Here is a 24,352-nt window from a genome sequence, read left to right as displayed (position 1 = left end):
TGCATGCACAGGGAAGAACATAATTGAAGCTACTAGCTTTTATGTTATTTTTGGTTCAAATGTATTTGTTCACTTCAGTGATCCTTTTGCTGACACGTTTTAGGAGCACTGGCAATGCTTACCCGGTCACCTTTCAGGCCCATGTCACCTTTAAATCCTGGAAAACCATCTTCACCCTATGAAAAGCACAAATGCATGTAATGACTTAGTGAAAGCATCCTTTTTTTTTTTTGCAACCAGAATAAGAAAACAGTTTCATTACAGATCACAATCATTTCAGACACCAGAAAACCTAACGTGGCTATTGCTGGTTCAGTGTATCAGTGCTGAAATGCTACTTTTTAGTTTGAAAGTTCCCAATAACAGCTGTTTAAAATCACTTTAAAGATAGAGACAATATGTTTCTTTCTGTCTTTCAAAGTCCTCTCTTAACACCTAAGCATTTTTGGTAATAACTCTTTTTAATAAGGTCATACATTCAATTAGCTAAAAAAATGGTGTCAGATTATTCCATGTTATTCCTTTCAATAGCAGAACCTCTCATTCAATTAATTTTTCTTTTAAACTAGTGTCTCAATAGTACCATGAAAGGAATAAAAGGCTGGTTGTGACAGCTCAAAAAAGACTTATGAAGTTCACAACCTGAAAGAAGAAGTAGTCATCTCTACAAAACCCACTGGACATTAACACTGGAATCATACACAGGGGCAAAACAGGTACACATTATTGTTATTCCCAGTGAGAATTGCCTAGTAAATTCTGGCAGAGGATTCACTGCAAGCATTTAAACAGGCCTCTGTGCTCTAAAATGAGTATGCAGCCTAGACAAACTGTGGTTTGGGAAAGTCTGAAAACGTACAGCAGCTCTCAGCATCTGAGCCTGAAAGACAGATCTCCAGTGCTGAAAGCAAGGCTTTTTGGCAAGACTGAGTCTTCTGCTTTAGAAATACCTATAAATATATACACAGCAGCCACCAGAGCCACAAGGAGAAATTTACCTGTGTGGTCAGGAGACTGATGGGGTCTGTTATCTGCCTCTCATTCTGAGTGCTGGGGAAGGTGTGAATTTAAAGCAATGCTGGCTGTAGCTTCAGATACTGCAGACCACCAGAAGTCAGTAGAGACTGCAATATTTAGTATTTGCTCTGGGAAGAGCTCTACACACAGACCTAGTGGTATCAGGGAGATGTAAAAGCTTTTTTCATGTGCATATATCATCACTTTTGCAAAGCCAAAGATCTGGGACAAAAATACCTGGAACCTAGAAAGCCATTGGAAGCTGCACATTAAAAAATACAAAACCTAGCCTGTTTTTTCTCTCTCATAAGAGACAAAATAGCATTATTGGCATCACAAGTCTCTGATGCACAAGCTTCTCAGTATCCATTATAGTATTTATTAATAAGGGAAGGGATGTCTAATTCTCTATTGGAGAGCACCTTAGAGAGAAGTTACTTAAACTGGTACAGAGAGGATCCAAAACCCTTCTGATAATAGAAGGCTTTATATTCATTTTATATCTGTAAATAACCATGGAAGTCACTTATGTATGAATTGGGCTTGGTATGTCCTTAGAGTAAGGCAAAAATAAACCCACTGCTGCAAGAGAAAACACTGCAGTGAAGGAGACAGAAGACATTGCAGTGAAAAAAGGACCACAGAAAAAGAGAAAGGAATAAAATGCAGTCAGCCTTACCTTTTCCCCTTTGGATCCCTTGAGACCACGGACACCATCAGCTCCCTAATGAAAGCACATAAAGAATTACCCACATGTATATATTCTAAAAGGGGTGGGGGGAGGAATCCAATCATTGAATCTTACCTTTACACCACGAGGACCTGGATAGCCAATTGGACCCTGAGGACCTGGAGGCCCCTAAAATATTGGAGTAAAGAACCTTTGTTTGTACAGTACTTGGTTAGCCAACAGTTCCAAGTGCAATCCTTGTTCTTTCACTCTTGTGAGACAGATCATAACAATGCTGGGCTGCCCGTCACTAAGTCATGGCATCACACAGCACCCTTCAATGCCACTGTAGAACTGTTAATAGAATTAGGAACTTGGTTCTACTTGTATATTTGGGAAACATCTATCCACAATGTAAATTATCAGAAACAAGGGTAAGTGGAAAATGTAAAAAACAAACCAAAAACCAAACCAAAACCCACTAATGAGAGATCAATGGTGCTCGATCTTCCCCCAGTGAAGTCACTGATAATGCCTTTTTCTCCCTTCCAATTGTGTCTTTTCACAAAACTTTTACTGTTGACACCTCTGAGAAGTAACATTTTCTGGCCAATTTGACTGAAATTGATCAGTAAATTCAAAAGACATAAGGAACAAAGGGCAGATGGTCACACACCTTTTCTTTCAAAACACAAATGCTCTGTGTAAACTTCATTCTCTTAAGAAATCAGAATAACTTCTACAAGCTTCTAGCAGTGAACAACATTCTGGAGAAATAGTAATATATTGGTGTCAGTGAAATTGCACTTTCTGAAATGCCTTATTCATTCATCCACCCTTTTTATCCAGAGCAGAACCTTTCAGTATTGCCTCTGCAATCAGTAGTGCAAATGAAACCAATTTCAGGCACCATAAAGGGGGCTACCCTGAATAAAAAAGGATCGATATTGTGCAAGTCAAATGCTTTAAGGAGCCTTCCCAAAGAGAAAAAGAATTTACTTTTCACTGCCACTGACTTAAAGGTGACCTAAAACTGTAAATCTGAAGAACCCTTGGTGGGCACTCTGTCCAATGGAACTGTAAACTCTAAAGCACCTGCAAGTTATTTACATGAAATGTATGCAACGTTTATTGGTTGCCATTCTGTCAACTCCACAACCAGTTTTACTCTGCAAGAGTCATCCCTATTCTTGTAGAATCTCTATTAATAGCTAAAATGTACTAAATATGTTTATCTCTACACAGATGCTTCGAATCTGTCGTGGCTTTTTGATAATCTTCTTCAACAGTTCTTGGAGCACCAAATGAAGCTGAAAAACTGACAAATGTTTTCTCAAGAGTTATCATAGAATGGTAGAATGGTAGGGGTTGGAAGGGACCTTTAGAGATCATCCAGTCCAACCCCCCAGCAAATAAACGTGCAAATAAATGGAAAAGTTTTAAAACTCACCAATGCACCTTTATCTCCAGACTGACCCTCTTTGCCAGGATGACCCTGATTGAAGAGAAATGTATCTGATTTCACTTAGGAATCCTTTTTCTATGTCTGTTGAACAGCCTTATTACAGGAGCACAGCAAATCTCCAGGTTTGCCAAGCATGTGGTTCCCAGCTAGCACACAGTCAGTTACAAAAGCCATTTATGCTTTGGTGTCATTGACATCCCAAGATGTTTTGAGTGTGCCAAATATGACATGACTTTGATATAACTGTTAATCTTACATGCCAAACCCCTGCTGTTTATACAATATACATTATACATTCTGGCCTTTGGAAATAGCTTAAAATATGTTTGTTATGAAAAGAATAATTAAATGAAAAAGCATTTGATACTTGCTTACCAGTGACTGTTTTTTTCAGTTCAAGAGTTTGTCTTACTAACACCTGAGTATTTGTTGTTTGGTTTTTCAAGTGCAGGTATGTCAGTTGTTTAACCCTAATTACCCAGAACACGCTTTCTTGTGCACAACATTTCAAATCTCCATCCAGTGTCCAAGGTCTCTATGACATGAAATAGCTTCTAACATGCTGCTATTAAAGAAAGTATTTGTATCCCTTTAGATTTCCATTAATTTCAGTATAATGTACTGCTTTTAACAATGTCTCACCTTCCAAACAGGAGGACACTTTCTCACACAGCAATGAAATGAAATAGCTAGCAAGAATTTTCCTCATCTCCTGAAAAAAGAGCCTGGAGCTTCCACCTGATCTTAGCACAGACATCATAGGAGCAGTTACAAAGCTGATTGCAATCAGGGAGGTACTGCTCATTGTCTTCAATCACTGGTGTAATTCTATGGCTTTAAACAGGTCACCTCAATTACAATGGACTTAAGTTTAACCCTAATTGTGCATGAGGGAGATGGGTTTGGGTAGGTGCACTGGGTCTGCCTGGAATGGAGTTAACTTTCTTCATAGCAGCCCCTACAGTGCTGTGTGATTTGTGACTAAACCTGTGTTGATAACACACCAGTGTTTTAGCTGCTGCTGAGCATTGCTTGTAGAGTGGGGTTCAGGGAGTGGACTTCAGGTGGGCAAGAAGCTGGAAGGGGACACAGCTGGGACAGCTGGCCCAAATTGATCAGAGAGATATTCCATGCCTTACAATGTCATACTCAGCAATAAAAGCTGAGGGAAAAGAGAAGGAAGGAAGGGAATATTCATGGCTCTGGTGTTTTTATTCCCCAGTAACCCTTAGGTGTGCTGAAGCTCAACTTCCCAGCATGTAGCCAGCAGTCTGGCTGCAGGTTGGTAGGGCTGAATGAATTCCTTGTTTTGCTTTGCTTGCATGTGTAGCTTTGCTTCATTTATTAAGCTGTTGCTACCCCAAGCATGAGTTTTCTTCCTGTTGATCTTCTGATTCTCTCCCCCATCCTGCTGTGGGAGAAGGGAGCAAGTGACTGGGTGCTTAGCTGCTTGACTGGGGTCAAGTCACCCCAGCAAGGATGTTGTCAGGTACAGACCTGTGCTAACAGCTGATTATCTCTCACAGCATTCCCCCTGCTTTTAAGGCTTAAGAGATACAGATTAAAATAAATGTTTCTGTTAGGAAGTGATATTGTTCCCAGCATGCAGAAAATGGGGAAAAAAACAAATGTTTAGACAATGATTCAAGATCCAGACTTCCAGCTGGACTACCATTGCATATTTAATGTTCTCCATGAAAATGATACTTTAGCAGGTAAAAGAGATGGTGAGAGCCCTGGGTAGAGTCTTGTATTTGCAATATAAGCATCTATATGGTGAAACCCCTGTGGTCAACTCTGTTGTTCTTATCCTAGCAAAATCCTGCTGAAAGACAGGTTTAAGCACAGATTTGACATAAAAGAAAAATTAGATGGGAAAATGGCACAGGGAGGAGAGACATGGTCTGAGAAGTCACACTGACTGTTTAATGCCTCTTGGTGGTATAAAAAGATGATGATTTTGATGCAAAACCCCTGGTGTATACACATGCCATTATGAACAATGATCCTGTTTAAGGCCTGAACTGTAAGCCATGCTACCCAGGCAGTTACACTCTCTGCTGTTGATGTGAATGCATCCTCAGAGCTAAGCTGAACTCCTTAGTGATCACAAGATTCTGAAGTTTGGCTTAGGTCTGTCCCAGTGTAAACAAGACAGTCAAACATGTAATATTCACCTTAAGTCAGAAACCAGGGGAAGATCTAGTCTATTCTATGTTTCCTCAGAGAACAAGTGGTGAGAATTTTTACAGATTGCTTTACCCTGCTGATGTAGCAGGACCAGAGCAAAACAGTATCTGGTGCTCTGTATGTCAGTTAGGTTATTTACACATCCCTGCAGATGTTTCAGATACATTTCATCATCTGGGATTAAGTTTTAAAACCTCAAAGCCATTTTTAACAGCTGCTTAATAAAATGTAGTCCTAGTTTTAACAGCCCAAATGATCCAAGGTCTTTAGATGGCTTTTATAATGATGTTGCCCTCTACCAGGGCTCTTACTCTCCATTACTTTTTTTTTGCAACAGATTATTACATGGTAAATGTATTGAAACATTCAAGGGATGAAATATTTGCTTACTTACAGGAGGCCCATCAGAACCAGGAAGGCCGGGAAGTCCAGGCTTGCCTTGAGGTCCCTAAACACAGTAACAGAGGCACATGTTAAGAACAGCAGCAAACATTTGTGAGGATGATGGAGGGTCATCCTGGCTGAGAACTGGTATGCCTTAAGCCAGAAAGTTACTTAAAATCCTTTTAGCACTTTAAAATAACTGGTGATCCCACCCAGGGGGAAGGTAGCTAAAGGAGGAATAGTAACAAAAAGGAAAGAAAAAGGGGGAAAAAAATCCCCATCAGCATCCAATACATCGACCTCCAAGAGCTAGGGATAGAAAATGTACTTAGACTTAAATCCTTTGATATGGATATCAGGGATAAACCAAAAATGTAACAAAACCAAACCCAGAAAGATACTACCATACAATATCTAAATACAAGGCCAGCTCTCACAATCTTTAGCCCATGCAAAGCACCCCTGCTTTTCAATGAGATGCTTGCCTGAGAACAGGCTTCAGGAATTACCCCAGGAATTCCAGGAACAGAAGGATTCATCGTATGAAAGATACCAACAAGACCAAGACACGAAGAGTAAAGGTTGCAGAACTTCAGCAGTCATAGCTGAAAGGCATGGTACATCTTTGGGAAAGCCTCTGGAACGTGCATATGGTGCACCTCATCCTTTTTGCTAGAATAATACTTCTTGGGCACATAGGTAGGTAAAAAGCAAGTATTTGCTTCCTAAAATCTCCTTCAATTTATCTTACAGTATATACTAAATAGGGAAGAGAAGCAAAATCAAAGGATATGCAGTAGAGTGGGAATGCAGCAAGAAGGGGAGGAAAGTAAAATTAGAGTAAAATTCAAAGGTGACATTCTGGAAATGAAGAGAAGATGTGTTTCAAAGCACAGGAACATGTACAAACTGATGAGGAAAAAACCCAGCAAGTGGCACTACAGTATGGCAATTACACTGCAGAGCTATGGCAAAATATGATCCTTGGGGGGGAGGGAAAAAGAAGAACAGAATCAGACCTGAGTAGGTAAAACTTTGTTACAAAAAAAGAGATTAATAAAAATAGATTTCCCAGCTTGCTGTGAAATTAACTGACATGCAAGTAGAGAGTGGTTAATACTGTAAATGGCACTCTGAGGCTAACAACAGAAAATGAAGCCAAAATAAAGAGAGGAAATTACGCTTGTGAAAAAGTGTATGAGAGGAAAGCCAGGTCTCCATTCCTGATTCATTTACTTGATGATTTCAGGAAGATCTGCTGACTTTTAGATCTAAGGTTACTCTTCTGTAAAACACAGTAAAGCCCTTAAGCACATAAGCAAGGTTGTTGCACTGAACTGACTGTGAAATACCAGAATAATGCTGTAACTTACTTTTTCACCAGGAGGTCCAATAGGACCTTGTGGACCAGGAAGCCCCTATTAAAAAGAAACCAGTGTGAGAAACCAGGGAGAACAATATCCATACATTCACCCTACTAAAGGTCCCTCATTAATCTGTTTAAACACACTGGCAAATAGAAGTGGCTTTTTCTCCCCCCTCTTACGAGTCGGATCAGGAGCTGTGTGGGAGCCTTTTGCACAAGCCACTATTCTGGCAGTAGGGCTGTAACAAGATCCTATTCAGAACCCTCCTCCAGGTGTGGCCGTTCCTGCTGCATTCCAGGAACACTGAATGAGTCATTTTTCTCCTGAATGAAAAATCCCTCTGAAAACTCACTTGAAAACTCTGCTCCCACTGCCCTCAGCACATTTGCAGCATTATTTATAAAATCCTTGAAGCTTTATCAGTTTGGCACATGAAAAGCTAACCTTTAAGTGATTTCCATTTATGACACAGTTGCTACCCATCACATGGTATTTCTGGAGAGTTATTTTACACTTACTTGTGGGCCTGGAATTCCTTGCTGACCAGGAGGTCCTGGTTCCCCTTGAGGACCCTACCATTGAAAAAAAAAAAACACCAACCAAGGCATTAAGTTTGCATTTCTGCACTACAGATCTTCATTGTCAGGACTAAAAGGAACACAAGCTCATCTTTGTTCCTCCCTCTTCAAAGTCTACCACCAGCTTTCTATCCAGCATGATATTTTTTCATGCTAATGAATATCATGGCCTTTACTTTAAGAAAGAATAACAGCCCACCTAACCACTGGAGTCCGTGGTGCTGAAGGAGCTTGAGAGGAGAAGGCATGGTTAGGTCTTTTGGCTCAAGACTAAGTAATAGAAAGCTTATCTTTTCTATGTAAAGTCATCACAAATCTGAGTATTTTGGTCCCAAAATTGAATTAAACAAAAGAAATGGCATAGCAGCAGGGATGAGAGAACGTAGAAAGGAATCTCAGAATCCACTCCCTTTGTTAATCCTAGCTGGCTTACTCACCATGTTTCCTTTTGGGCCTGAAGGTCCATCAATACCTGCAATGCCCTGAAACAAACAACAGAGACATGAGCAGCTTTGAGCAGAATTGCATTTTGCTGCTGGGAATTGCACATACAAACCCACTGATACGTACAGGCTGTCCTGGGGGACCGGGTGTACCTCTGGGGCCCAGCAATCCCCGTGGCCCCTGTAAGAGAATAAACACTCAGTGATACCTGAGCAGAGGGGTCCGGGAGCAGGACTGGGTAGGGAGCATCCTAAGGAGTAGGAAGGACAGAGGGAAGGCAGCATGGGGGTTGAAGGAGAAAGAAAGGAAGGAAGAATGGCAAAAGTTCACTGAAAACATCTCTCCTGAAGGCCAGCATATGTGTGAAGAGGACAGCAGTGGAAGGGAAGTGGAAGCTTTCATTTAGTCACTCTATGGTATTTATATTTCCTGATGCAGAATGTTGGCACAGCATCTCCCACTGAAGTTTCAGCTGTGCCATCGCCTGAGGGTCTGACCTGAATAGTAGCATTCGTGTTTGTGTTCCTTTCTTTAGAAAATAGGTTGGTCTCTCATGCTCTGTATTTGAAGTGTGAAACAGTGCTTTTATCTGTGGTAAAGCTCCAACGACTAATTAAAAGCTACTAATGATTTTACTATCATAAATGCAAGGTGTTCTGGCAACCCAAATCAGATTTGTTCCTCTTACCCCTAAGAACTTCAACAAATGACCAAGGGCTATTCTCTCAAATAAGTGAGCAAGATTTGGTCTAGAATATAACCTTTTGGCTTTATACTATGTTAAATGAATACTAGTGTTCATAATCTGTGTCATCATTCAGGCCAAACTGCTAAAGTAGGCTGCACTGAGTCTCCAGTCTGCTCATGTATGAAACAGTCACAAATCACTAACGCTGACTCTGTAGAGACTTCTTCCTATGTTGGAAGTAGGCAGCAGCATATCACACATTTAGGGTAAAATTCCCCTTCCTGAGGCTTGATTTCTTGCCTGCAATGCAGAACTCTGCTCTGCAGTGACAGCACCTGCAGAATTCCACTGGAAACTCTGCATATGAAACAAGTGTAAAGATACACAATGAAGCACAGTATTTGGGTAAGAAGAGGTGAAGCCAGGACTTATTTTCTAACAAATAGGTTTCTGGAAAACATTTTCAAAGCAACAAGGGCTTGGGTATATTCCTGTGTATCAAGAGCTGCAGTGACTGATTTTATGCAACAGGCTAAGAAATAGCCCTTGTCATTCTGGAAGTTGTGTGTAGCTGGCTGGATATATCCCTGACTTAATTCTAATCCTGTAAGTAGTGTTTCACTCCTGACAAAGGTGTTCATTTGTTTGCTTTTCAGACCTCATCAGTATTTTCTATATAAACACACATCAAGTAATTTCAGTATCTGGAATTCAAGAACAGTTCAATAGAAAGAGAAAAAACCTGAGAGTGGCTTTTGCTTGCCATAGAAACAGAAGAATAAGAAAACATTGCTTACAGCTTCACCTGGGAGACCTCTTGGTCCAACTTCTCCATCTTCTCCCTGGTTTTGTGTAAAAGAGAATAGAAATTTGGGGAGAACAGAATGTGTATCATGATCATATTCCCATCTAGGATTCACTTGATATTTTGCTGTGTAAGCAGTAACTTACTCTTGATCCATCTTCACCAGGTAAGCCAGGAGGTCCCTGTGGGCCACGATCTCCCTGTGGAATAAGGAAAGCCATTGAAACAATACATCTGTTGCTGGAAACAACAATGGATGGGAAGGGAAATGAAAACAAATGTGTTAACTGAAGTCTGATGTGTCAAAACATGTCTTGACACGATGATACAAATCCATAGGTTACGGTGAAGCCTCGTATTACATCAGTATCACACCAAATGAACGTTATGGAAACAATGCACTGTTTGTGTTTGTAAAATTTCACTCTGTAACTATTCCTGGCCCCAGAACATTTACAAACTACTGCTACAAAAGATAATGTTATCCACATTTTCCTTTGTCTCATCAGCACCTTCCCCCTCACCCCATGCAATGTATAACTGCCAGTGAAGTAGGTCAATAAAGCAATCGCTGAGCCCTGCCTGGGATACGCACAGTGAAGTTCACCAAAGCACCTTTCAGAACCACGCACCCTGGCACCAGTCACTGAGAGCCTTGGGACTGATTTGGCTGAGGCTTTGGAAGGCAGCCAGACTTCCACACTTCCCCTCAGAAGTTGGGGCTTTTCAAGTCTATGTGTGTAGAGCCTCAGTAGAGTCTGGACCATACTTTTAGGATTTATTTTTCTTTCCCCATTTCTAAAGAGAGCTAGTGTGCTCCATAGCTCACACACCACTGACTGACCTCTTTCTGGGCAGTGGGGTTTTAGACTGTGACTTCCTTCTGGCCTTGGACAACAACCAAGTATTCATGCTGTCTTCCTTAATTTTATCAGTGTCTCCAAGGAGCCTGATGGCTGCCTTGGATGCTAGCAGAGATATATGGAGTCATTCTCTAGTGGCTCCATTCTTTCCTCTTTCAAGCTTTCCTAGGGGAGTTTCAGCTAAATTGCTCTTTACCACAGAGCTATCTAATCTTAGAGATGTCAGGACTTTATCCCACTGCCCTTCTGTCCTCTGTAAGTTAGAGCTAGCATGGGAGAGAAAATTAAATTCTACGAACTGCACTTTCAAACCTGTAAGATGAACTAATACAGCACTTTCTGTATTCTGCTACATTTTGGAACAACTCAATGGGATCTACTGGTAGAGCACGTGTTGTTCTCCATGTCAAATGATGCTCCTGAAAGGCGACACATGAGATGCATGATATGTGCTTTGGCTTCCAACTAACACCCTGGTGAAAACTGACTTAAGCTTTCAAATATTGAAATAGTTCATCCCCTCAAGGGCCACCTTTCTTGTCTCACAATCACACGGCACTTGGCATTAGATTAGGAGCTTGCATTCAGTGTCCTGGTATTGTTATGCAGTAAGGACAAAACTTCCCACCATCAGAATCCTTGGTGGATATTACACTACGTGGCCTGATCTCTCCTACATTGCAAGTCAGAGGATCTCATCCAGTAACTCCTGTCCAACAACTTGTTCTTGACAGAGGCACAAACTCACAGACACATGCAATTTGCAACTCATAGTTCAAATATGACTAGTTCAAAAAGCAGCCCTAAATCTTCTAAAGTTATGGGTTTTCAAAGCCAATCCATAGAATCACAGAATCCTGTTGGTTGGAAAACACTTTTAAGATCCTTGAGTCCAACCACTCACCCTGCCAAACTCATCACTGACCCGTGTCCCTCAGCACCTCAACTACACGACTCTTAAATTGCTCCAGGGATGGGGACTCCCCCACCTTCCTGGGCAGCCTGGGACAGTGACTAACAACCATCTCAGTGAAAAGGGTCTCCCTCATTTCCAACCCAAATCTGCTCTGGAACAACTTGGGCCCATTTCCTCTGGTCCTACTGCTGGTTACTTGGGAGAAGAGCCTGACCCCCACCTCACTCCAGCCTCCTGTGAGGGAGTTGCAGAGAGTGCTCATGTCTCCCCTCAGCCTCCTCTTCTCCAGAATAAACACCTCCAGTTCCCTCAGCTGCTCCCCATCAGACTTGTGCTCCAGATTCTTTACCAGCTTCACTACCCCTCTCTGGACACGCTCTTACAGCTGAAACACAACTACAACAAAGTGTTTCGTTCTGTGCTCTTTAATGCGAGTCACAGAGAACTGGGTATTTGTGTGATATGCTGTCAGTACAAACGACCCTGAAGAGCTACAGCTATCCAAGCTGCTTGCAGAAAGACCCTAGTTTGGACTTTTGTTGAAGATTTCCACAAGTACACAAGAAAGCAGTGACTTTTAAATGCAAGGGGGAGGGAGATGATGAAATCGTTACTTTCGCTACTATTTTGCAAATTTCAAGGAGAACTTATTTCTCTAATGTATTTCTTCTCTATGTGCTTAGGAGGTACGAAAGAACCGCCGCATTTTGCAGCGGCGACAGCGGTTGCGGTGTGCGGGGCACAGCCGCCGCTCCAGGGCAGAGCTGCCGCTCCGGGCACAGCCGCTCCGGACCGAGGCGCTCCGGGCACAGCCGCCGCTGCGGGCACAGCCGCTCCGGGCTACAGCCGCTCCGGGCACAGCCGCTCCGGACCGAGCCGCTCCGGGCACAGCCGCTCCGGGGCACAGCCGCCGCTCCGGGCACAGCCGCCTCTCCGGGGCACAGCCGCTCCGGACCGAGCGCCACTCCGGGGCACAGCCGCTCGGGGGCACAGCCGCCGCTCCGGGCACAGCCGCCTCTCCGGGGCACAGCCGCTCGGGGGCACAGCCGCCGCTCCGGGCACAGCCGCCTCTCCGGGGCACAGCCGCTCGGGGGCACAGCCGCCGCTCCGGGCACAGCCGCCTCTCCGGGGCACAGCCGCCGCTCCGGGCACAGCCGCCGGTGACCGCCCCCGCTCGCCGCTGCCCGGAGTCTGTCGCCGCCTGGCGGCCGCGCGGTGCCGGGCGCAGGGGAAAGGGCCGCGCCGGTGCTGGGTGTGACCCGAGAAGTGCTTTGTCCGTCGCAAGCAGATGTCAACACAACACCTTTAGACGCTGTGACAAAGAACTACGTTATGGGGCGGAAGCCAGCTCGAGATCTGGGAAGTGGAGCAACTGTATAAACCCGTTTAGCACACACGGGAATGGTTCTGGCGACATTCACAGGATCCTGAAATGGTAAAGGATGTCTAGAGCTCTTCCAGCCCAAGCCTCTGTTACAGCAGGTTCCCCTCTATAGGGGGCACAAGAATGTGTCCAGGCGGGTTTGGAAACTCCCAAGGAGTCTCCACACCCTCCCTGGGCAGCCTGGGCCATGGTTCCCTCACCTCCACACCAGGCAAGTTTCTCCTCCTGTTCCAGTGGAACTTCCTGGGTTCCAGCTTGTGCCCATCACCCTTTGTCCTGTCATTGGACACTACAGCAAAAAACAGACTGGCCCCATCCTCTTGACACCCACCCTTTAGGTATTTATAAGTGCTGATGAGGTCTCTCCTCAGCCTTTTCTTCTCCAGGCTGAACAGCCCCAGGTCCTGCAGCCCTTCCTCCTCAGAGAGCTGCTCCAGTACCCTCAGCAACTTGGCAGCCCTGCACTGAACTCTGTCACTCTTGAACTGTGAAGCCCAAAACTGGACACAGTAAATTTCCCACTCCTTGATTCTTTTGTGCTGCACTGCACTTACCAGGACAACATAGAGGAGATCATGTTACTAACATCTGCATTAGGGGTATAATTTAGAGCAGAAATCCCCCGCTGGGAATATTTTTGCATGTTGCAGGGAAAGGCAGAGTCTCCTTCTATAGATTGGTATGACATAAGGAGCAAGTACATTAGTTTTAAATATTACTTCAAGCTCTCCTAACTTGTCTGAGCCACATCTGATCTTTCTGTGAGCTGCAGCTGTTGCAACAAGCCACGCTACAAAAATCATTTTGCAATTCAGATATTCAAATGCAATTTTTGAAGATGATTCTGGTCAAGTTAACATTTGTCACAGTGCCCCTACAGACACTTAGAATCACACAATCATAGAATGGTAGGGGTTGGAAGGGACATTTAGAGATCATCTAGTCCAACCCTGCTGCAGAAGCAGGTCCCATCTAGATCAGGTTGCACAGGAACGTGTCGATGAGGATTTTGTGGACCTCCAGAGAAGGAGCCTCCACACTCTCCCTGGGCAGTGTGAGCCAGGCTTATCCTTCATGTTACTTTCATGCTAATTTCCTTTTCATGCTAATTTCCTTTAACAACCACTTTATATCCAGTAGGTAAATTCCTTAAATAAGGACAAAGCCCTAGCTGAAGCTGTGATCTGGATTCTGGAAACATGTAAGAGTCACTACTGCACATGCATACATAGGGACTGCTGTTGATTGATAGTCTGAAAGTGTTTCATGAGGCCTGACAATACAGACAGTATTCTGCAGTATGAAAAGCTGACAATCTGGTTTTGCTTTCCCCATAGTCCTTAATGCTGTTCTTAGTGAACAGTGCATTATTTCTGGTACAGTATCAATCTGCTGTTGTATAAATATATATGTTTGTCTTACCCTGTTACCTTTGTCACCAGGGAGGCCGGGAAGACCATCAAATCCTCTGTCACCCTAGGAAAGAAGAACACAGCTTCAGTCACACCTACATTCTGTAGGACTCTGGATAAACTGTGTCTTCCCTCTAAAAGTTAATTTCTACCCTTGGTTGCACGTACACTTTAGTAATTGAATGAAACCCATGGAGGGGAGCACAGAGATGACTCACAGGAATTGCTTCTATGCATTAAAGCAAGAGCAGATGCCACACCAACTTTTTCACTGTGCTGTGACTATGCTCTTTATAAGAAGTCTACATGGAAACGAAAAGCTTGACTCTAGCTGCACTTTGCAGTTGCAAAACTGACTTTAATGATACTGTGCAAGTAGAAACTGACTCAGAGGAGTAGGAAACATACCCTAAGAATCAAGTTACTTCAAGGTCACACTACTAACCATTACCATTAATTACCATATTTTAAATGGATGATTCATTCTGACCCAGCTATCTGAAACCTCACTATTTTCACTTCAGAGAAGAATTTTGGGTTGGCTGGGAGAAGCTGTGGTACCTACACAGAATCCGTCTAACCCTTTCCAAGACTGAAATAAACCCTTGAGTGTCATTATTGCTTACCTTTGCACCAGGTTCTCCTGGCATTCCTCTGGCACCATCAGCTCCAGGACGTCCCTGCAAAAACCCAAATGGGCAAACATTTGAAAATGCAGTGGAATCACTTAATATTGAAATATATGTAAGTAAAGACTATTTAGCCAGAGCAGGATTGATCCATTGGCTACATACCCTTTTGCCAGCTTTTCCACTTGGACCAGGGGCACCTTGAACACCACGAGGACCCTGAATTTAAAGAGTATAATTGTTAGAATCACATTCCTCTCAGCAAAAAAAGCTCATCAAACATCTCACCTCAAAAATAAGACAAGATTTTTTTTTATATACACAAAGCTGCATATTTTTTTTTTCCAGGAGGTGGATTCTGGTTTCCAAATTCCTACTAGTTGTAATAGAACAGGGGCATCTGAAGTAGCCTTACCACTACCAATTTTAATGCTAGTTTTCATGAGATAGCACTATGTATAGCATAACTGTTCCTTTAACATAAAACCTTCTTACATTCTTTTAATGGCTTTGAAGATCTCAGTCCTGTGGTTTAAAAACCCTCCTTCCTCTCATGCCAAAATTATTTTAGTCACAGAACAATTATTTGTCAAAAAACCTAACCACTGCTTATTTCAGATCCTTAACTCATACATAAACATGAGTTGTGCTGGTAAACAGCTCACATGCTGCCTTAGCTTTACACAGCACAGTTTTAACTAGAGGGAGATCAAATTAGCCCAGGCTGAAAAAACCTAATTCCACATTTCAAACATATGTAACTTTCACCAATGACTGTGTGGGCATATGTTTCTGTGGAAGCTCTCTCATTGCCCATCCAAATGCACTGTCTTCAGGTGAAAAGAGCAACTGGCCATTCAAAAATAGCAAGTAGGAAGAGGAAAGTTACTAAGTAAGGTATGCAAGCAAGCTGAAAGCCCAGCTGCTCAGAGTGCTTTCCTGTTTGGCTGCTTTATTTTCCTTCTGCAAATACACATGAGGAGTTATACGACAGACACTTAGGAATGGAGCAAATCCATGATGCCACTTGAGATCTGGCAAAATCATTGTTCCAGGGATTCCTAGCATGATTTCTTTAAACCTGCCCTCCTCTCCCCCCTTACTTTTAGGTTTAAGCTGAAAGATTTCAAAGTGTTTCAGTGCTGTTTAACAGGAGCTGATGTAATAGTACACTGAGAAGAAAAGCATGCACTGATTCCTGACACTTATTCTTGCTGTGTCATGTCTTTCTTGAAAATATCCTGTTTAATTACCAACTAAATTCCACCTCTCTCACCTTATGAGGTAAGATCTAAGCCCAAGTTCATACAATTGAGACTGACAGATGATTATTTATTAGAGAAAAAAGCCTGAAGTGTCAATATTAAAAGAGTTTTTCAAATGATGACGCTCTACATGTGTTAATTACTCTTTGTTCTATTTGGATTGTAACTTTCCTGCTTCAGAATGAACAACCAAGCTGCTGCATTTTGTTAGGACAGCAGTGTAAGAGCTCATTTTCCTCAACTGCACGTGGAAAGAGTATCATTGCTTGATTTCCTCTAAGTGATATGAACACATTTTCTCAAAGATAAACACGTTCAAACATAACATGCAACATTATTGTACCTGGGGACCTGGTTCACCGTTTTCCCCCTTGGCACCTGCTGCTCCAGGTCCACCCTTGAGGGAAGAAAACAGAACATTGTTTCAACATCCAAAAAACTCTGCAAATGGATAAGTTATTTTCTACTTCTATACATTAACTAAGGGGTGAAAAAACAAACCATCCTCTTTTCATTAGGACTTGAATCTGTAGATGTGCCCTGATATACCATTGCCATGACTTTGGGTTTAACAGGGCCATAAATCTCTCTGTTACCAGAGAAATCTCCCATTGATTTGAATGGGATCAGATGTAACGACACTAATATTTCAGAGCTAAGTATGAGCACAGTAAGAACATAAGCAATGCAAACAGAAGTGCAGACCTTGGAAAACTGATAATCCTCCTATATTCACCATAGTGACCATGCAAAGAGGGAAGTGGTCTCATGGCTTGGCCTGGTGCTGAGTCCCAGAATACCAAGATCCCCATTGACTTTGCAGGTATTCAGTCAGCTCCTAAGCAAACTGAAAATCAGGTCCTGAGCTGACACTGGCAGTGGAGAGAACGGTGCCTTTGGTAGGTGGTGACAGTGTTTTTGGGTTTCCCTGATGCAAACTCTGCTTTTAATTACTTTTCATTTATTTTGTATGCTATGTTAATTAAGCACGTGAACTCCAGATCCAGTCAGTTTGTCTGAGGCTTTGGCACTGCTATATTGAAGACTTTTTTAATAACTGGTGTATTTCTAAATCCATCTTCTTGTCTACTGAACTAATTTAACAAAATACAATTCACATTAAGAATATAAACTCCAGCTACTCAATCCTTAAAATAAGCTGGGCACACAAACAACTGACAGAATCTGTAGTCACTTCTTGGAACTGTAGGCCAAAAATGTTGCCAGATCAAAGAGTTGGATTTCTAGAGCCTCCTGGTGGCTTAGAAGCAAAACAACTGTTAATATTATTCATTTGTTGAACTTTACATACAGAAATTCATGAAGGCTTTTATGAAAGCATGAATCCGAAGTCGGGTTATACCTCAGCTAAAGGTGTACAACCCACTGTCAATATTACCCCAGTCTCTACAACTGAGTTCTTTGTTTGCAGCAGCTCTACAGTTATTTTGTCTGTATAGACTGAATGTTATCCTGCAGGTCTCTTGATTTAAACACACTGCTGGGAATAGTGTATTACTGCGTGACACTGACCCAATGTGCCTGAAAATTTGTGACTATTGCATACCTAATCATGATCAATCCAGAGCCTGGGAAGCAAATTCTCTGCTTGGTAGCAGCTATTTACTATTTATTGTCTATTACACTAGGCAAAAAGAACAGTTTCTACATTTCAAATTCGGATGCTGTACTAAGCATAGATGAGAATTTCACTCTACATCAGAAGACACAGAGAAACACCTGAAAGGAAGATAGAAAAGACCAGTCTTCCACAAAGCTTATGATCCTAGCTGCAGTATTTCAGATTCACCTTAAATAGTAAGCCAAGGTCATTCTGCACACTCTTTAGTATCTCCTTCTGCAGAGTTTCATATTTACCCCAAGAAATGTTGTAACTATTACTACAGAGACGACTAACTGTAGAGGCACATGGAATTCTTTATGTCAAACTACTCACTAGTGTTGTAGATCTACCAGCGTGCTCTGTCAAAATCATCCACCCCAAAATCCACAATTGAAACTGATCTAGTATTCAGGTTGCATTGCAGACATTGAATAAGAATACAAGCTATGGCTTTAACATTATCAGTTTCTTCTCATAGAAGTACAAACACAAGTCTGTGAGATCCATGGACTTGTGTTACCATGTTCTTAAACCCGTGCCCCTGGTTTGTTCACATACCACAGGACCTGGTCTTCCAGTGAGTCCCATGGGACCAGGTGGACCTCTCATAGCAATCTGAGAAAACAAATGGAACAAAACAACAGCTATCAAGAACAAGCTGCCAGCCAGCACACAAATTCTACATTGCTACAGTTTCATCGTGCATGAGGAAATAGGTCCTGTCGTTGCCTCAGCTGTCAATAAGGATAACTACTGGGTTGAGATGCTTATAGAGCTCTTTACTTCACATCCTGCATGGTATAAAAGGGAAATCCTTTTGGAGCTGTACCCTTGTGGTAGTTTTGTTTGCAGGCTCCTTGTGCTCACCCTAGCTTGCTGAAGAATAGCTTGTGCTTGAGCTTCCTGAGCTGAGATTGTTGGGCCCTTCTCCCCGTCTCCACCAAAGCGGAACTGCAAGTATCAAAACAAGAAAAGGATTCAGAATTTATCAGAAAAAAACATACTTGTCATTTGCCGCAACTGTGTAAACCACTTCAAACACACAGACTCTCTGTCTCTAGCCCATTCCCCTGACTTCAGAATACTGCTGCATTGAGGCCATTGTATCCAGCAAGGACATTGAGTCATCACTAACAGTTTAGAACTGAAATGCAAGTTTAATCCCTTAAGAGCAAACTTTTTCGTGATTTCATTGGTTTTAATTCTGGTTGCTTGCTGGTTTTATTTGTTTCAAAAAGTCAAAATGGACTGCAACTGTCTGCAAAACCTCATTAAAAAATATGTATCAAAATGAGTTAATTCTTTGCACTTTGGTAGCTAACCACAGGAAAATGCTTTGTAGTGTTGCAGACACGAAGCTGCAACAAGAAGCAAAGCTTTCCAAGGTATGGCCCAGGCACATTGACTAGCAGGGCTACAAATTTCTCACTGCCCACAGTTTTTCCAGTTTGCCTACACCTAGAGTTGGCACAGTAACTGAACCTGCTTACTCCTTCATACCAGGGTGGCTCTCAAGCTCCTGTGTGGGTCATCTGTTATAAAAGGATAGTGGCTTCTCAGTGGGGTTTATACACATAGTTTAACCGCCATCCAGACTCCTTTGCCACTAGGTTGGAATTTGGGAGACCTGAAGCAAATGTCTTCTTTCCTGAGAAGCTCCTGGTTTGACTTGGTAAATCACTTTGGTGAGACTCATTAACATCTGCAAATAAAGCTAGTGAGATTTTCCAAAGTGACTGGAAGGTTAAGTATAATCCACATTTACTGCCTTTGCTGGAGCAAACTGCTAAAACTGGCGCAGCAATTACAGACAGATTTGGGAATAATTCCCCTGAGCTGTGGCATTTTTCCATCAACTAATTATCAGTAAACAAAAACTCTCTTCTGTGGCCAGCTGTGACCACAGAACTTGGTGCAAGCATGAGGGCAAAAACATCAGCTTATTCTAATAAACTTCCATTGATTGTTTCATAAGTAGAAAACCAACTTTGCCAAACTATCCTTTCCTCATTGATACTGATGGAGTCCTGCCTCCTGTGTCAGAATTGCAGCAACTACAGCTCTGAGAACTTTTACTTACTTTGCTTTACTTAACAAAAATACTGCCCTTCATTTACAGTTGGTTTATCAGTTCTTTGAGGTGGCAGTTCTCATCACATCTTCCACTTACACACATGCACTTAGGAAGAACGAATTCCATGTGCATACTACTTTTCATGCCACAAAGCTGCCAGATACTTTAACAGCTTTGGGCTTGTTCCTCCACCTGCTAAAACAGATGGTGTTTTGCTTTGACTCCAGTGGGAGCAGGGCTGGCTGTGTGCATATATTTCTATTCAAAGGATGCACTGACTCTTCAAAGAGGACACGGAAGTCCAATTCTAAGCATGGAATGCTTAAAATTCTCCATGTCAAAGAGACTTGAAAGCACACATGCCTGCTGGGAGTACATGCCCTTTGTGCAACAGCAGACTCCTTGTTTAGAACAAATAGTGGCAAATAATAGTTACTGTTGAAAATATAAGGAGGATTTCAGTGTGTGTACTACATTCATGTAGGTTCCAATCTGGCAGCTATGCAGGACCTAAAGCATATGTTTCATTTGAGGGGGAAAAAAAGGTACCATACGACCCTCAAATGCTTGCACCACACAAGAAACTCTGGATTATCTCTCAAACAGAAAATTAGAGGGGGAAAAAAAAAAGCCAAGAAAACACCTATAAGTTTCTTGAAACACATTTCCACTTTTTGTAGGGTGGTTACTCTGTAATCACAATGCAACTCACCGGCAACATTAACATGGTACCTGGGGGACCTGCTAAACCATCAGCACCAGGGAGACCGGGGCGACCAGGGGGACCCTAGGAGAGCACAGGGATGAGGACACAAAGACAGTTACATGAGTTAGATTTATAATTGCACCTTTCCTCCCAGCAATTTGCACGCTGCATTTTTCCTAGCTGAAGCTGTCAAGGGCAGGAAGGACCTGCATCAGGGGTGCTCCCTTGCCTGCCAAACAAAGTACTCATTCACCAGACCCACACTCCGCAGGGCTGCAATGACAGACCAACAAACATCAAATTGTCTTAACTGGTTCCTTCTGCTGCTCAGGAGTTGAAAAAAACCAACGGGAAAGATGATGCAAAGAATGCTGGTGGGTTTTGCTCTCTTCATGAGTTAAGATCACTAGTGGGTTACTAAGTCTGTTTAAGCTCTTTTCCAAAATTGCCTAAAACATCAACAAATAAATCCCTACTAATAGCACACTGCACAGAAGCCTTACATTGAGAATAATTACTGATTCAGATGTAGAATATTGAATAAAATGTTGTAATTGTTAAAAAGAACCATTATATATCAAAGCAATTTTGAGTTAAAAATTGGAAAAATAATTAAATGCAAAGCACCCAAAGAACCTTCACTCTGACCTGCAGTGACTTTATGCCTTATGACTCTTTGTGAAGACTAGAGCTGAAAGACAGATCAGAACATTCACATTAAATTATTCAAGATGCAACTGAAGATTAGGTTAGTTTCTCAGTTGCTTCTTTCATTGCACCATTGCACGGGAGTGAAATTCATCACTACAGTAAATAAAAATGGGATCACTTATGGTCCTTCATTTCTCAACTGTGTTAATTTAAAGACAGACATGATATTTTATTAGGATGGAATCCGACAGTAGAATCTGGTTGCAGAAATCTGTATTGTCATCATGAGTTGGGTAACTCATTTCTACAATGTGTAATGTGTCCTTTTTTTATACAAAGCATGAAGTCTGTTCCACCACAGGCACGTAATGTGTTTGGTTAATTTCATTATGATGAATTCAGTAAATAGTTAAGAAAATGGGTACTATCAGTAGTTATTCCATTACAATGTGTTAGAATTGCCATTTTAGAAGTTTAAACTTCAAAATACATTGTTTAGTTAATCTACAGGAAATATATATGAAAGAAGTGTGGATGCTGACTGACTATTAAGGTGAAGCACTGTTGGGATTTTAACATCATCTCATTCAGTGAAGTACTGGCATCATCTCAACATCTTGCATCCACAAATACAGCATGAACATGCTAGACTTACCAGTAAACTATCCCTGACAAAGCTCAGGAAAGCTTTCTGGTAGCATGCTTTCCTCGAGCAAATACATTTAAGCTGTTTGAAAGTTGTTTTAGTTGTGGCAGTAAGAAAAGGCTTGTGAGAACATGTAAGACTAAAATAACAGCTTAAACACCAATTATATTCATGACTGGATGGATTCTCATGCAGTGTGCTATGTAATACAGCAAATAAATTCTCTCTAGATCATCTAAACAGTATCCATCACTTCCAATATTTCCATGTGCATTTTCATTCTGCAGAGCTTGTTTTCTCTGTATCTCTACATGCTATAGCTGAGGCCACACTGATTTTATTTAAAACCTCATTCAAATCCATATGAAATGTTTGTGCTTATTGCTTTGTTATATTTCAATAGAACTCCCATCAGAACAGAGAAATATAGACAAACAGGAACAGGATCCGCAGTACATATTTCTAGCACTAAGGAAACATTGGTCCTGATTCTCCATTGACTTGCTGAGTAAATCTCCTTCAGTCCTGCTGAAGTTTCCTCACCTATATGTACATATTTCAGATCAGCATCTTTTGCACTGACTCTTTCAGTGATTAGTGCAAGACATACCACGAATACACAGGATAATCTGTTGACTTACCCTTTCACCAGGGTCACCTGGAGGACCGACAGGACCTTGTAGACCTGGGGGACCTGTAAGACCCTATGGAAAATGGATGATGTTATTGTGCTGGATGCTTACAGCATTTTTAAACAACTATTGTTTTTCTCTAGAAGGTTATGTAAGGCATACTTTTTTCCTTACAAAGATTTACAGTCAACATTCAAGAGTTTCATTTCCACGTGCACTCAGCTTGTAGCACGCTGTCACTGAAAATGCTGGACATGACACTTTTTTACTCCCTTCTGAAAATGCTAAATCCAACATGCCATTTGGGAATGATGATAAGAACAATACTGATTGTGTTAACTCATGAATGCCAAAACACAGTGGATAAATCAAATGCAGTAAAAGGAAATTGTGATCTGCAGGTTTTAGCTGCAGGTACTTATGTACTTAATGTACTTACAGCAGGTCCTCTTGGGCCGGGAGGTCCTTCAATGAGCATACCCTAGGGGCAGAATGAAACAAGATACAGAATTAGCTGTGTCTTGGAGAAAAATAGAAAACACCCTTTTAGTTGAACTACTAAAATTAACATTTCTTAGTATTTTGATAAACTTTTTTGGGGATCTTCTCTCCACAGATATTAGAATTGGAATCTGAATTGTTCTGTGGCTTTAGACGTGAGAAAGACTTCTAAGCTGGAGGGATCTCAGAGCACTTGATTCAAAATACCCTTTTTTAATGCTGTAAAGAATTAGATGTGAGTAAGTCTGGCTAGGTCTGTGTTGAGGGTCTTACAGCACCTCTTAGTTCCCTTTTTTTGAGTGCAGATGCCAGTTCAAATTCCAGATCCTGGGAAGACCTACAAATACATGAACTTCACTTGTACTTAGCTTGCCATAAGAAGGAAGACTGGACAAACAAGCTTGAGGCTAGATCTAGTGAACACTAACAATTTTGGACATTGGCAGTGGATACCTCTTCAATATTATAGATGCAAACTAAATGTATCTTGCAATGGTTTAAAAAAAACACACATTTTCTGACCTAACACACTCTTAGCAACTTCACAGTTTATGACTAAGAGCTCACAATCTTGATTTGTAACTTGTTCATTATTGTAATTCCTTAACTTTGTTGATCAGTAACTTAACCAAAAGCTAACCCTGCAATAGGAACGTAGAATTCAGAGGGAGATTTTGAATCACAAAATCCAGACCTTTGATATTTAGGTAACAATGACACATCATGATATTTCATCAGGCTTCCACTTCAGCTAATTTTTTCCCTTGATATTTCTGGACCTAATTTTCTATGAAATAAAACCAGATTAAACTCCAATTTCTGTTTGGGTCAAATACATGTTTGAAAGCAGTCCTTGAAAATTCCTGAAGAGCAAACCACACTGGCATTCAACGTCTGCTAGATATTACCAAACTCTTATTTTTGCCTAATCTAAGTCTTTTTAAAAAGTTCAGTTACATTTTACTTTCTAACTATCAAACATGAAGCTACAGTATAACTTTGTCCTAGTGTAAAAGCCACTTAGTTAATAACAATTACTATGAGAGAAATTCTACAAGCTACTGATCCACCACTGTGCTTATACCAAGTTGCAATCTCTGAAGAAAGTATTTCATTACACTTTCATCTGTTTGACTGTTAGCACAGGTTAAACCTACAGCATTTCTTCAACCTCTCAGAGAAACCTCCTTGTCCTTGCTGAAACCTGCAGTTACAGTGTTGCTTGCCTAAGCTGGGAGCTCTCTGTGGGTCTGTCCAAGCTGTTACTAAACGGCCTGAAAAACAGATCTGTGCTGTCTTCCTCTGCACAAGAATATTCTCCTTGTTTTAAGAAACATGTAGTAAGTCTTTTGGGTAACAGGAAAAGAAGGCTGAACAAGCTACTGCCTACTACCACTTTTGTACTGTCCACCCTGCAGGTCATTATTTCAGAGATCATACC

The 24,352-nt window shown here is 41.7% G+C and overlaps 1 protein-coding gene across 2 annotated transcripts in view; it reads right to left on the bottom strand.

Annotated features, from left to right (window-relative positions):
- Positions 1-24,352, bottom strand: part of COL11A1 (collagen type XI alpha 1 chain) — a 119,857-nt gene that overhangs the window by 50,697 nt on the left and 44,808 nt on the right. For both annotated transcript variants that reach the window (XM_062003161.1, XM_062003162.1), the window contains 20 exons: positions 22,850-22,891; positions 22,420-22,482; positions 20,488-20,562; positions 18,569-18,652; positions 18,260-18,316; positions 16,421-16,474; positions 14,978-15,031; positions 14,810-14,863; positions 14,194-14,247; positions 9,755-9,808; positions 9,601-9,645; positions 8,242-8,295; positions 8,109-8,153; positions 7,612-7,665; positions 7,100-7,144; positions 5,737-5,790; positions 3,138-3,182; positions 1,823-1,876; positions 1,697-1,741; positions 123-176 (listed from right to left, as the gene is read on the bottom strand). In XM_062003161.1, coding sequence (XP_061859145.1) covers positions 123-176; positions 1,697-1,741; positions 1,823-1,876; positions 3,138-3,182; positions 5,737-5,790; positions 7,100-7,144; positions 7,612-7,665; positions 8,109-8,153; positions 8,242-8,295; positions 9,601-9,645; positions 9,755-9,808; positions 14,194-14,247; positions 14,810-14,863; positions 14,978-15,031; positions 16,421-16,474; positions 18,260-18,316; positions 18,569-18,652; positions 20,488-20,562; positions 22,420-22,482; positions 22,850-22,891 — 1,086 coding nt within the window. The remainder of the gene's footprint in view (positions 1-122; positions 177-1,696; positions 1,742-1,822; positions 1,877-3,137; positions 3,183-5,736; positions 5,791-7,099; positions 7,145-7,611; positions 7,666-8,108; positions 8,154-8,241; positions 8,296-9,600; positions 9,646-9,754; positions 9,809-14,193; positions 14,248-14,809; positions 14,864-14,977; positions 15,032-16,420; positions 16,475-18,259; positions 18,317-18,568; positions 18,653-20,487; positions 20,563-22,419; positions 22,483-22,849; positions 22,892-24,352) is intronic.

This window comes from Colius striatus, chromosome 10, assembly GCF_028858725.1.
Source record: "Colius striatus isolate bColStr4 chromosome 10, bColStr4.1.hap1, whole genome shotgun sequence".
Classification (NCBI taxonomy): domain Eukaryota; kingdom Metazoa; phylum Chordata; class Aves; order Coliiformes; family Coliidae; genus Colius; species Colius striatus.
Note: the sequence above shows the minus strand (reverse complement) of the source record. Positions and strands in the feature narration are given on the sequence as shown.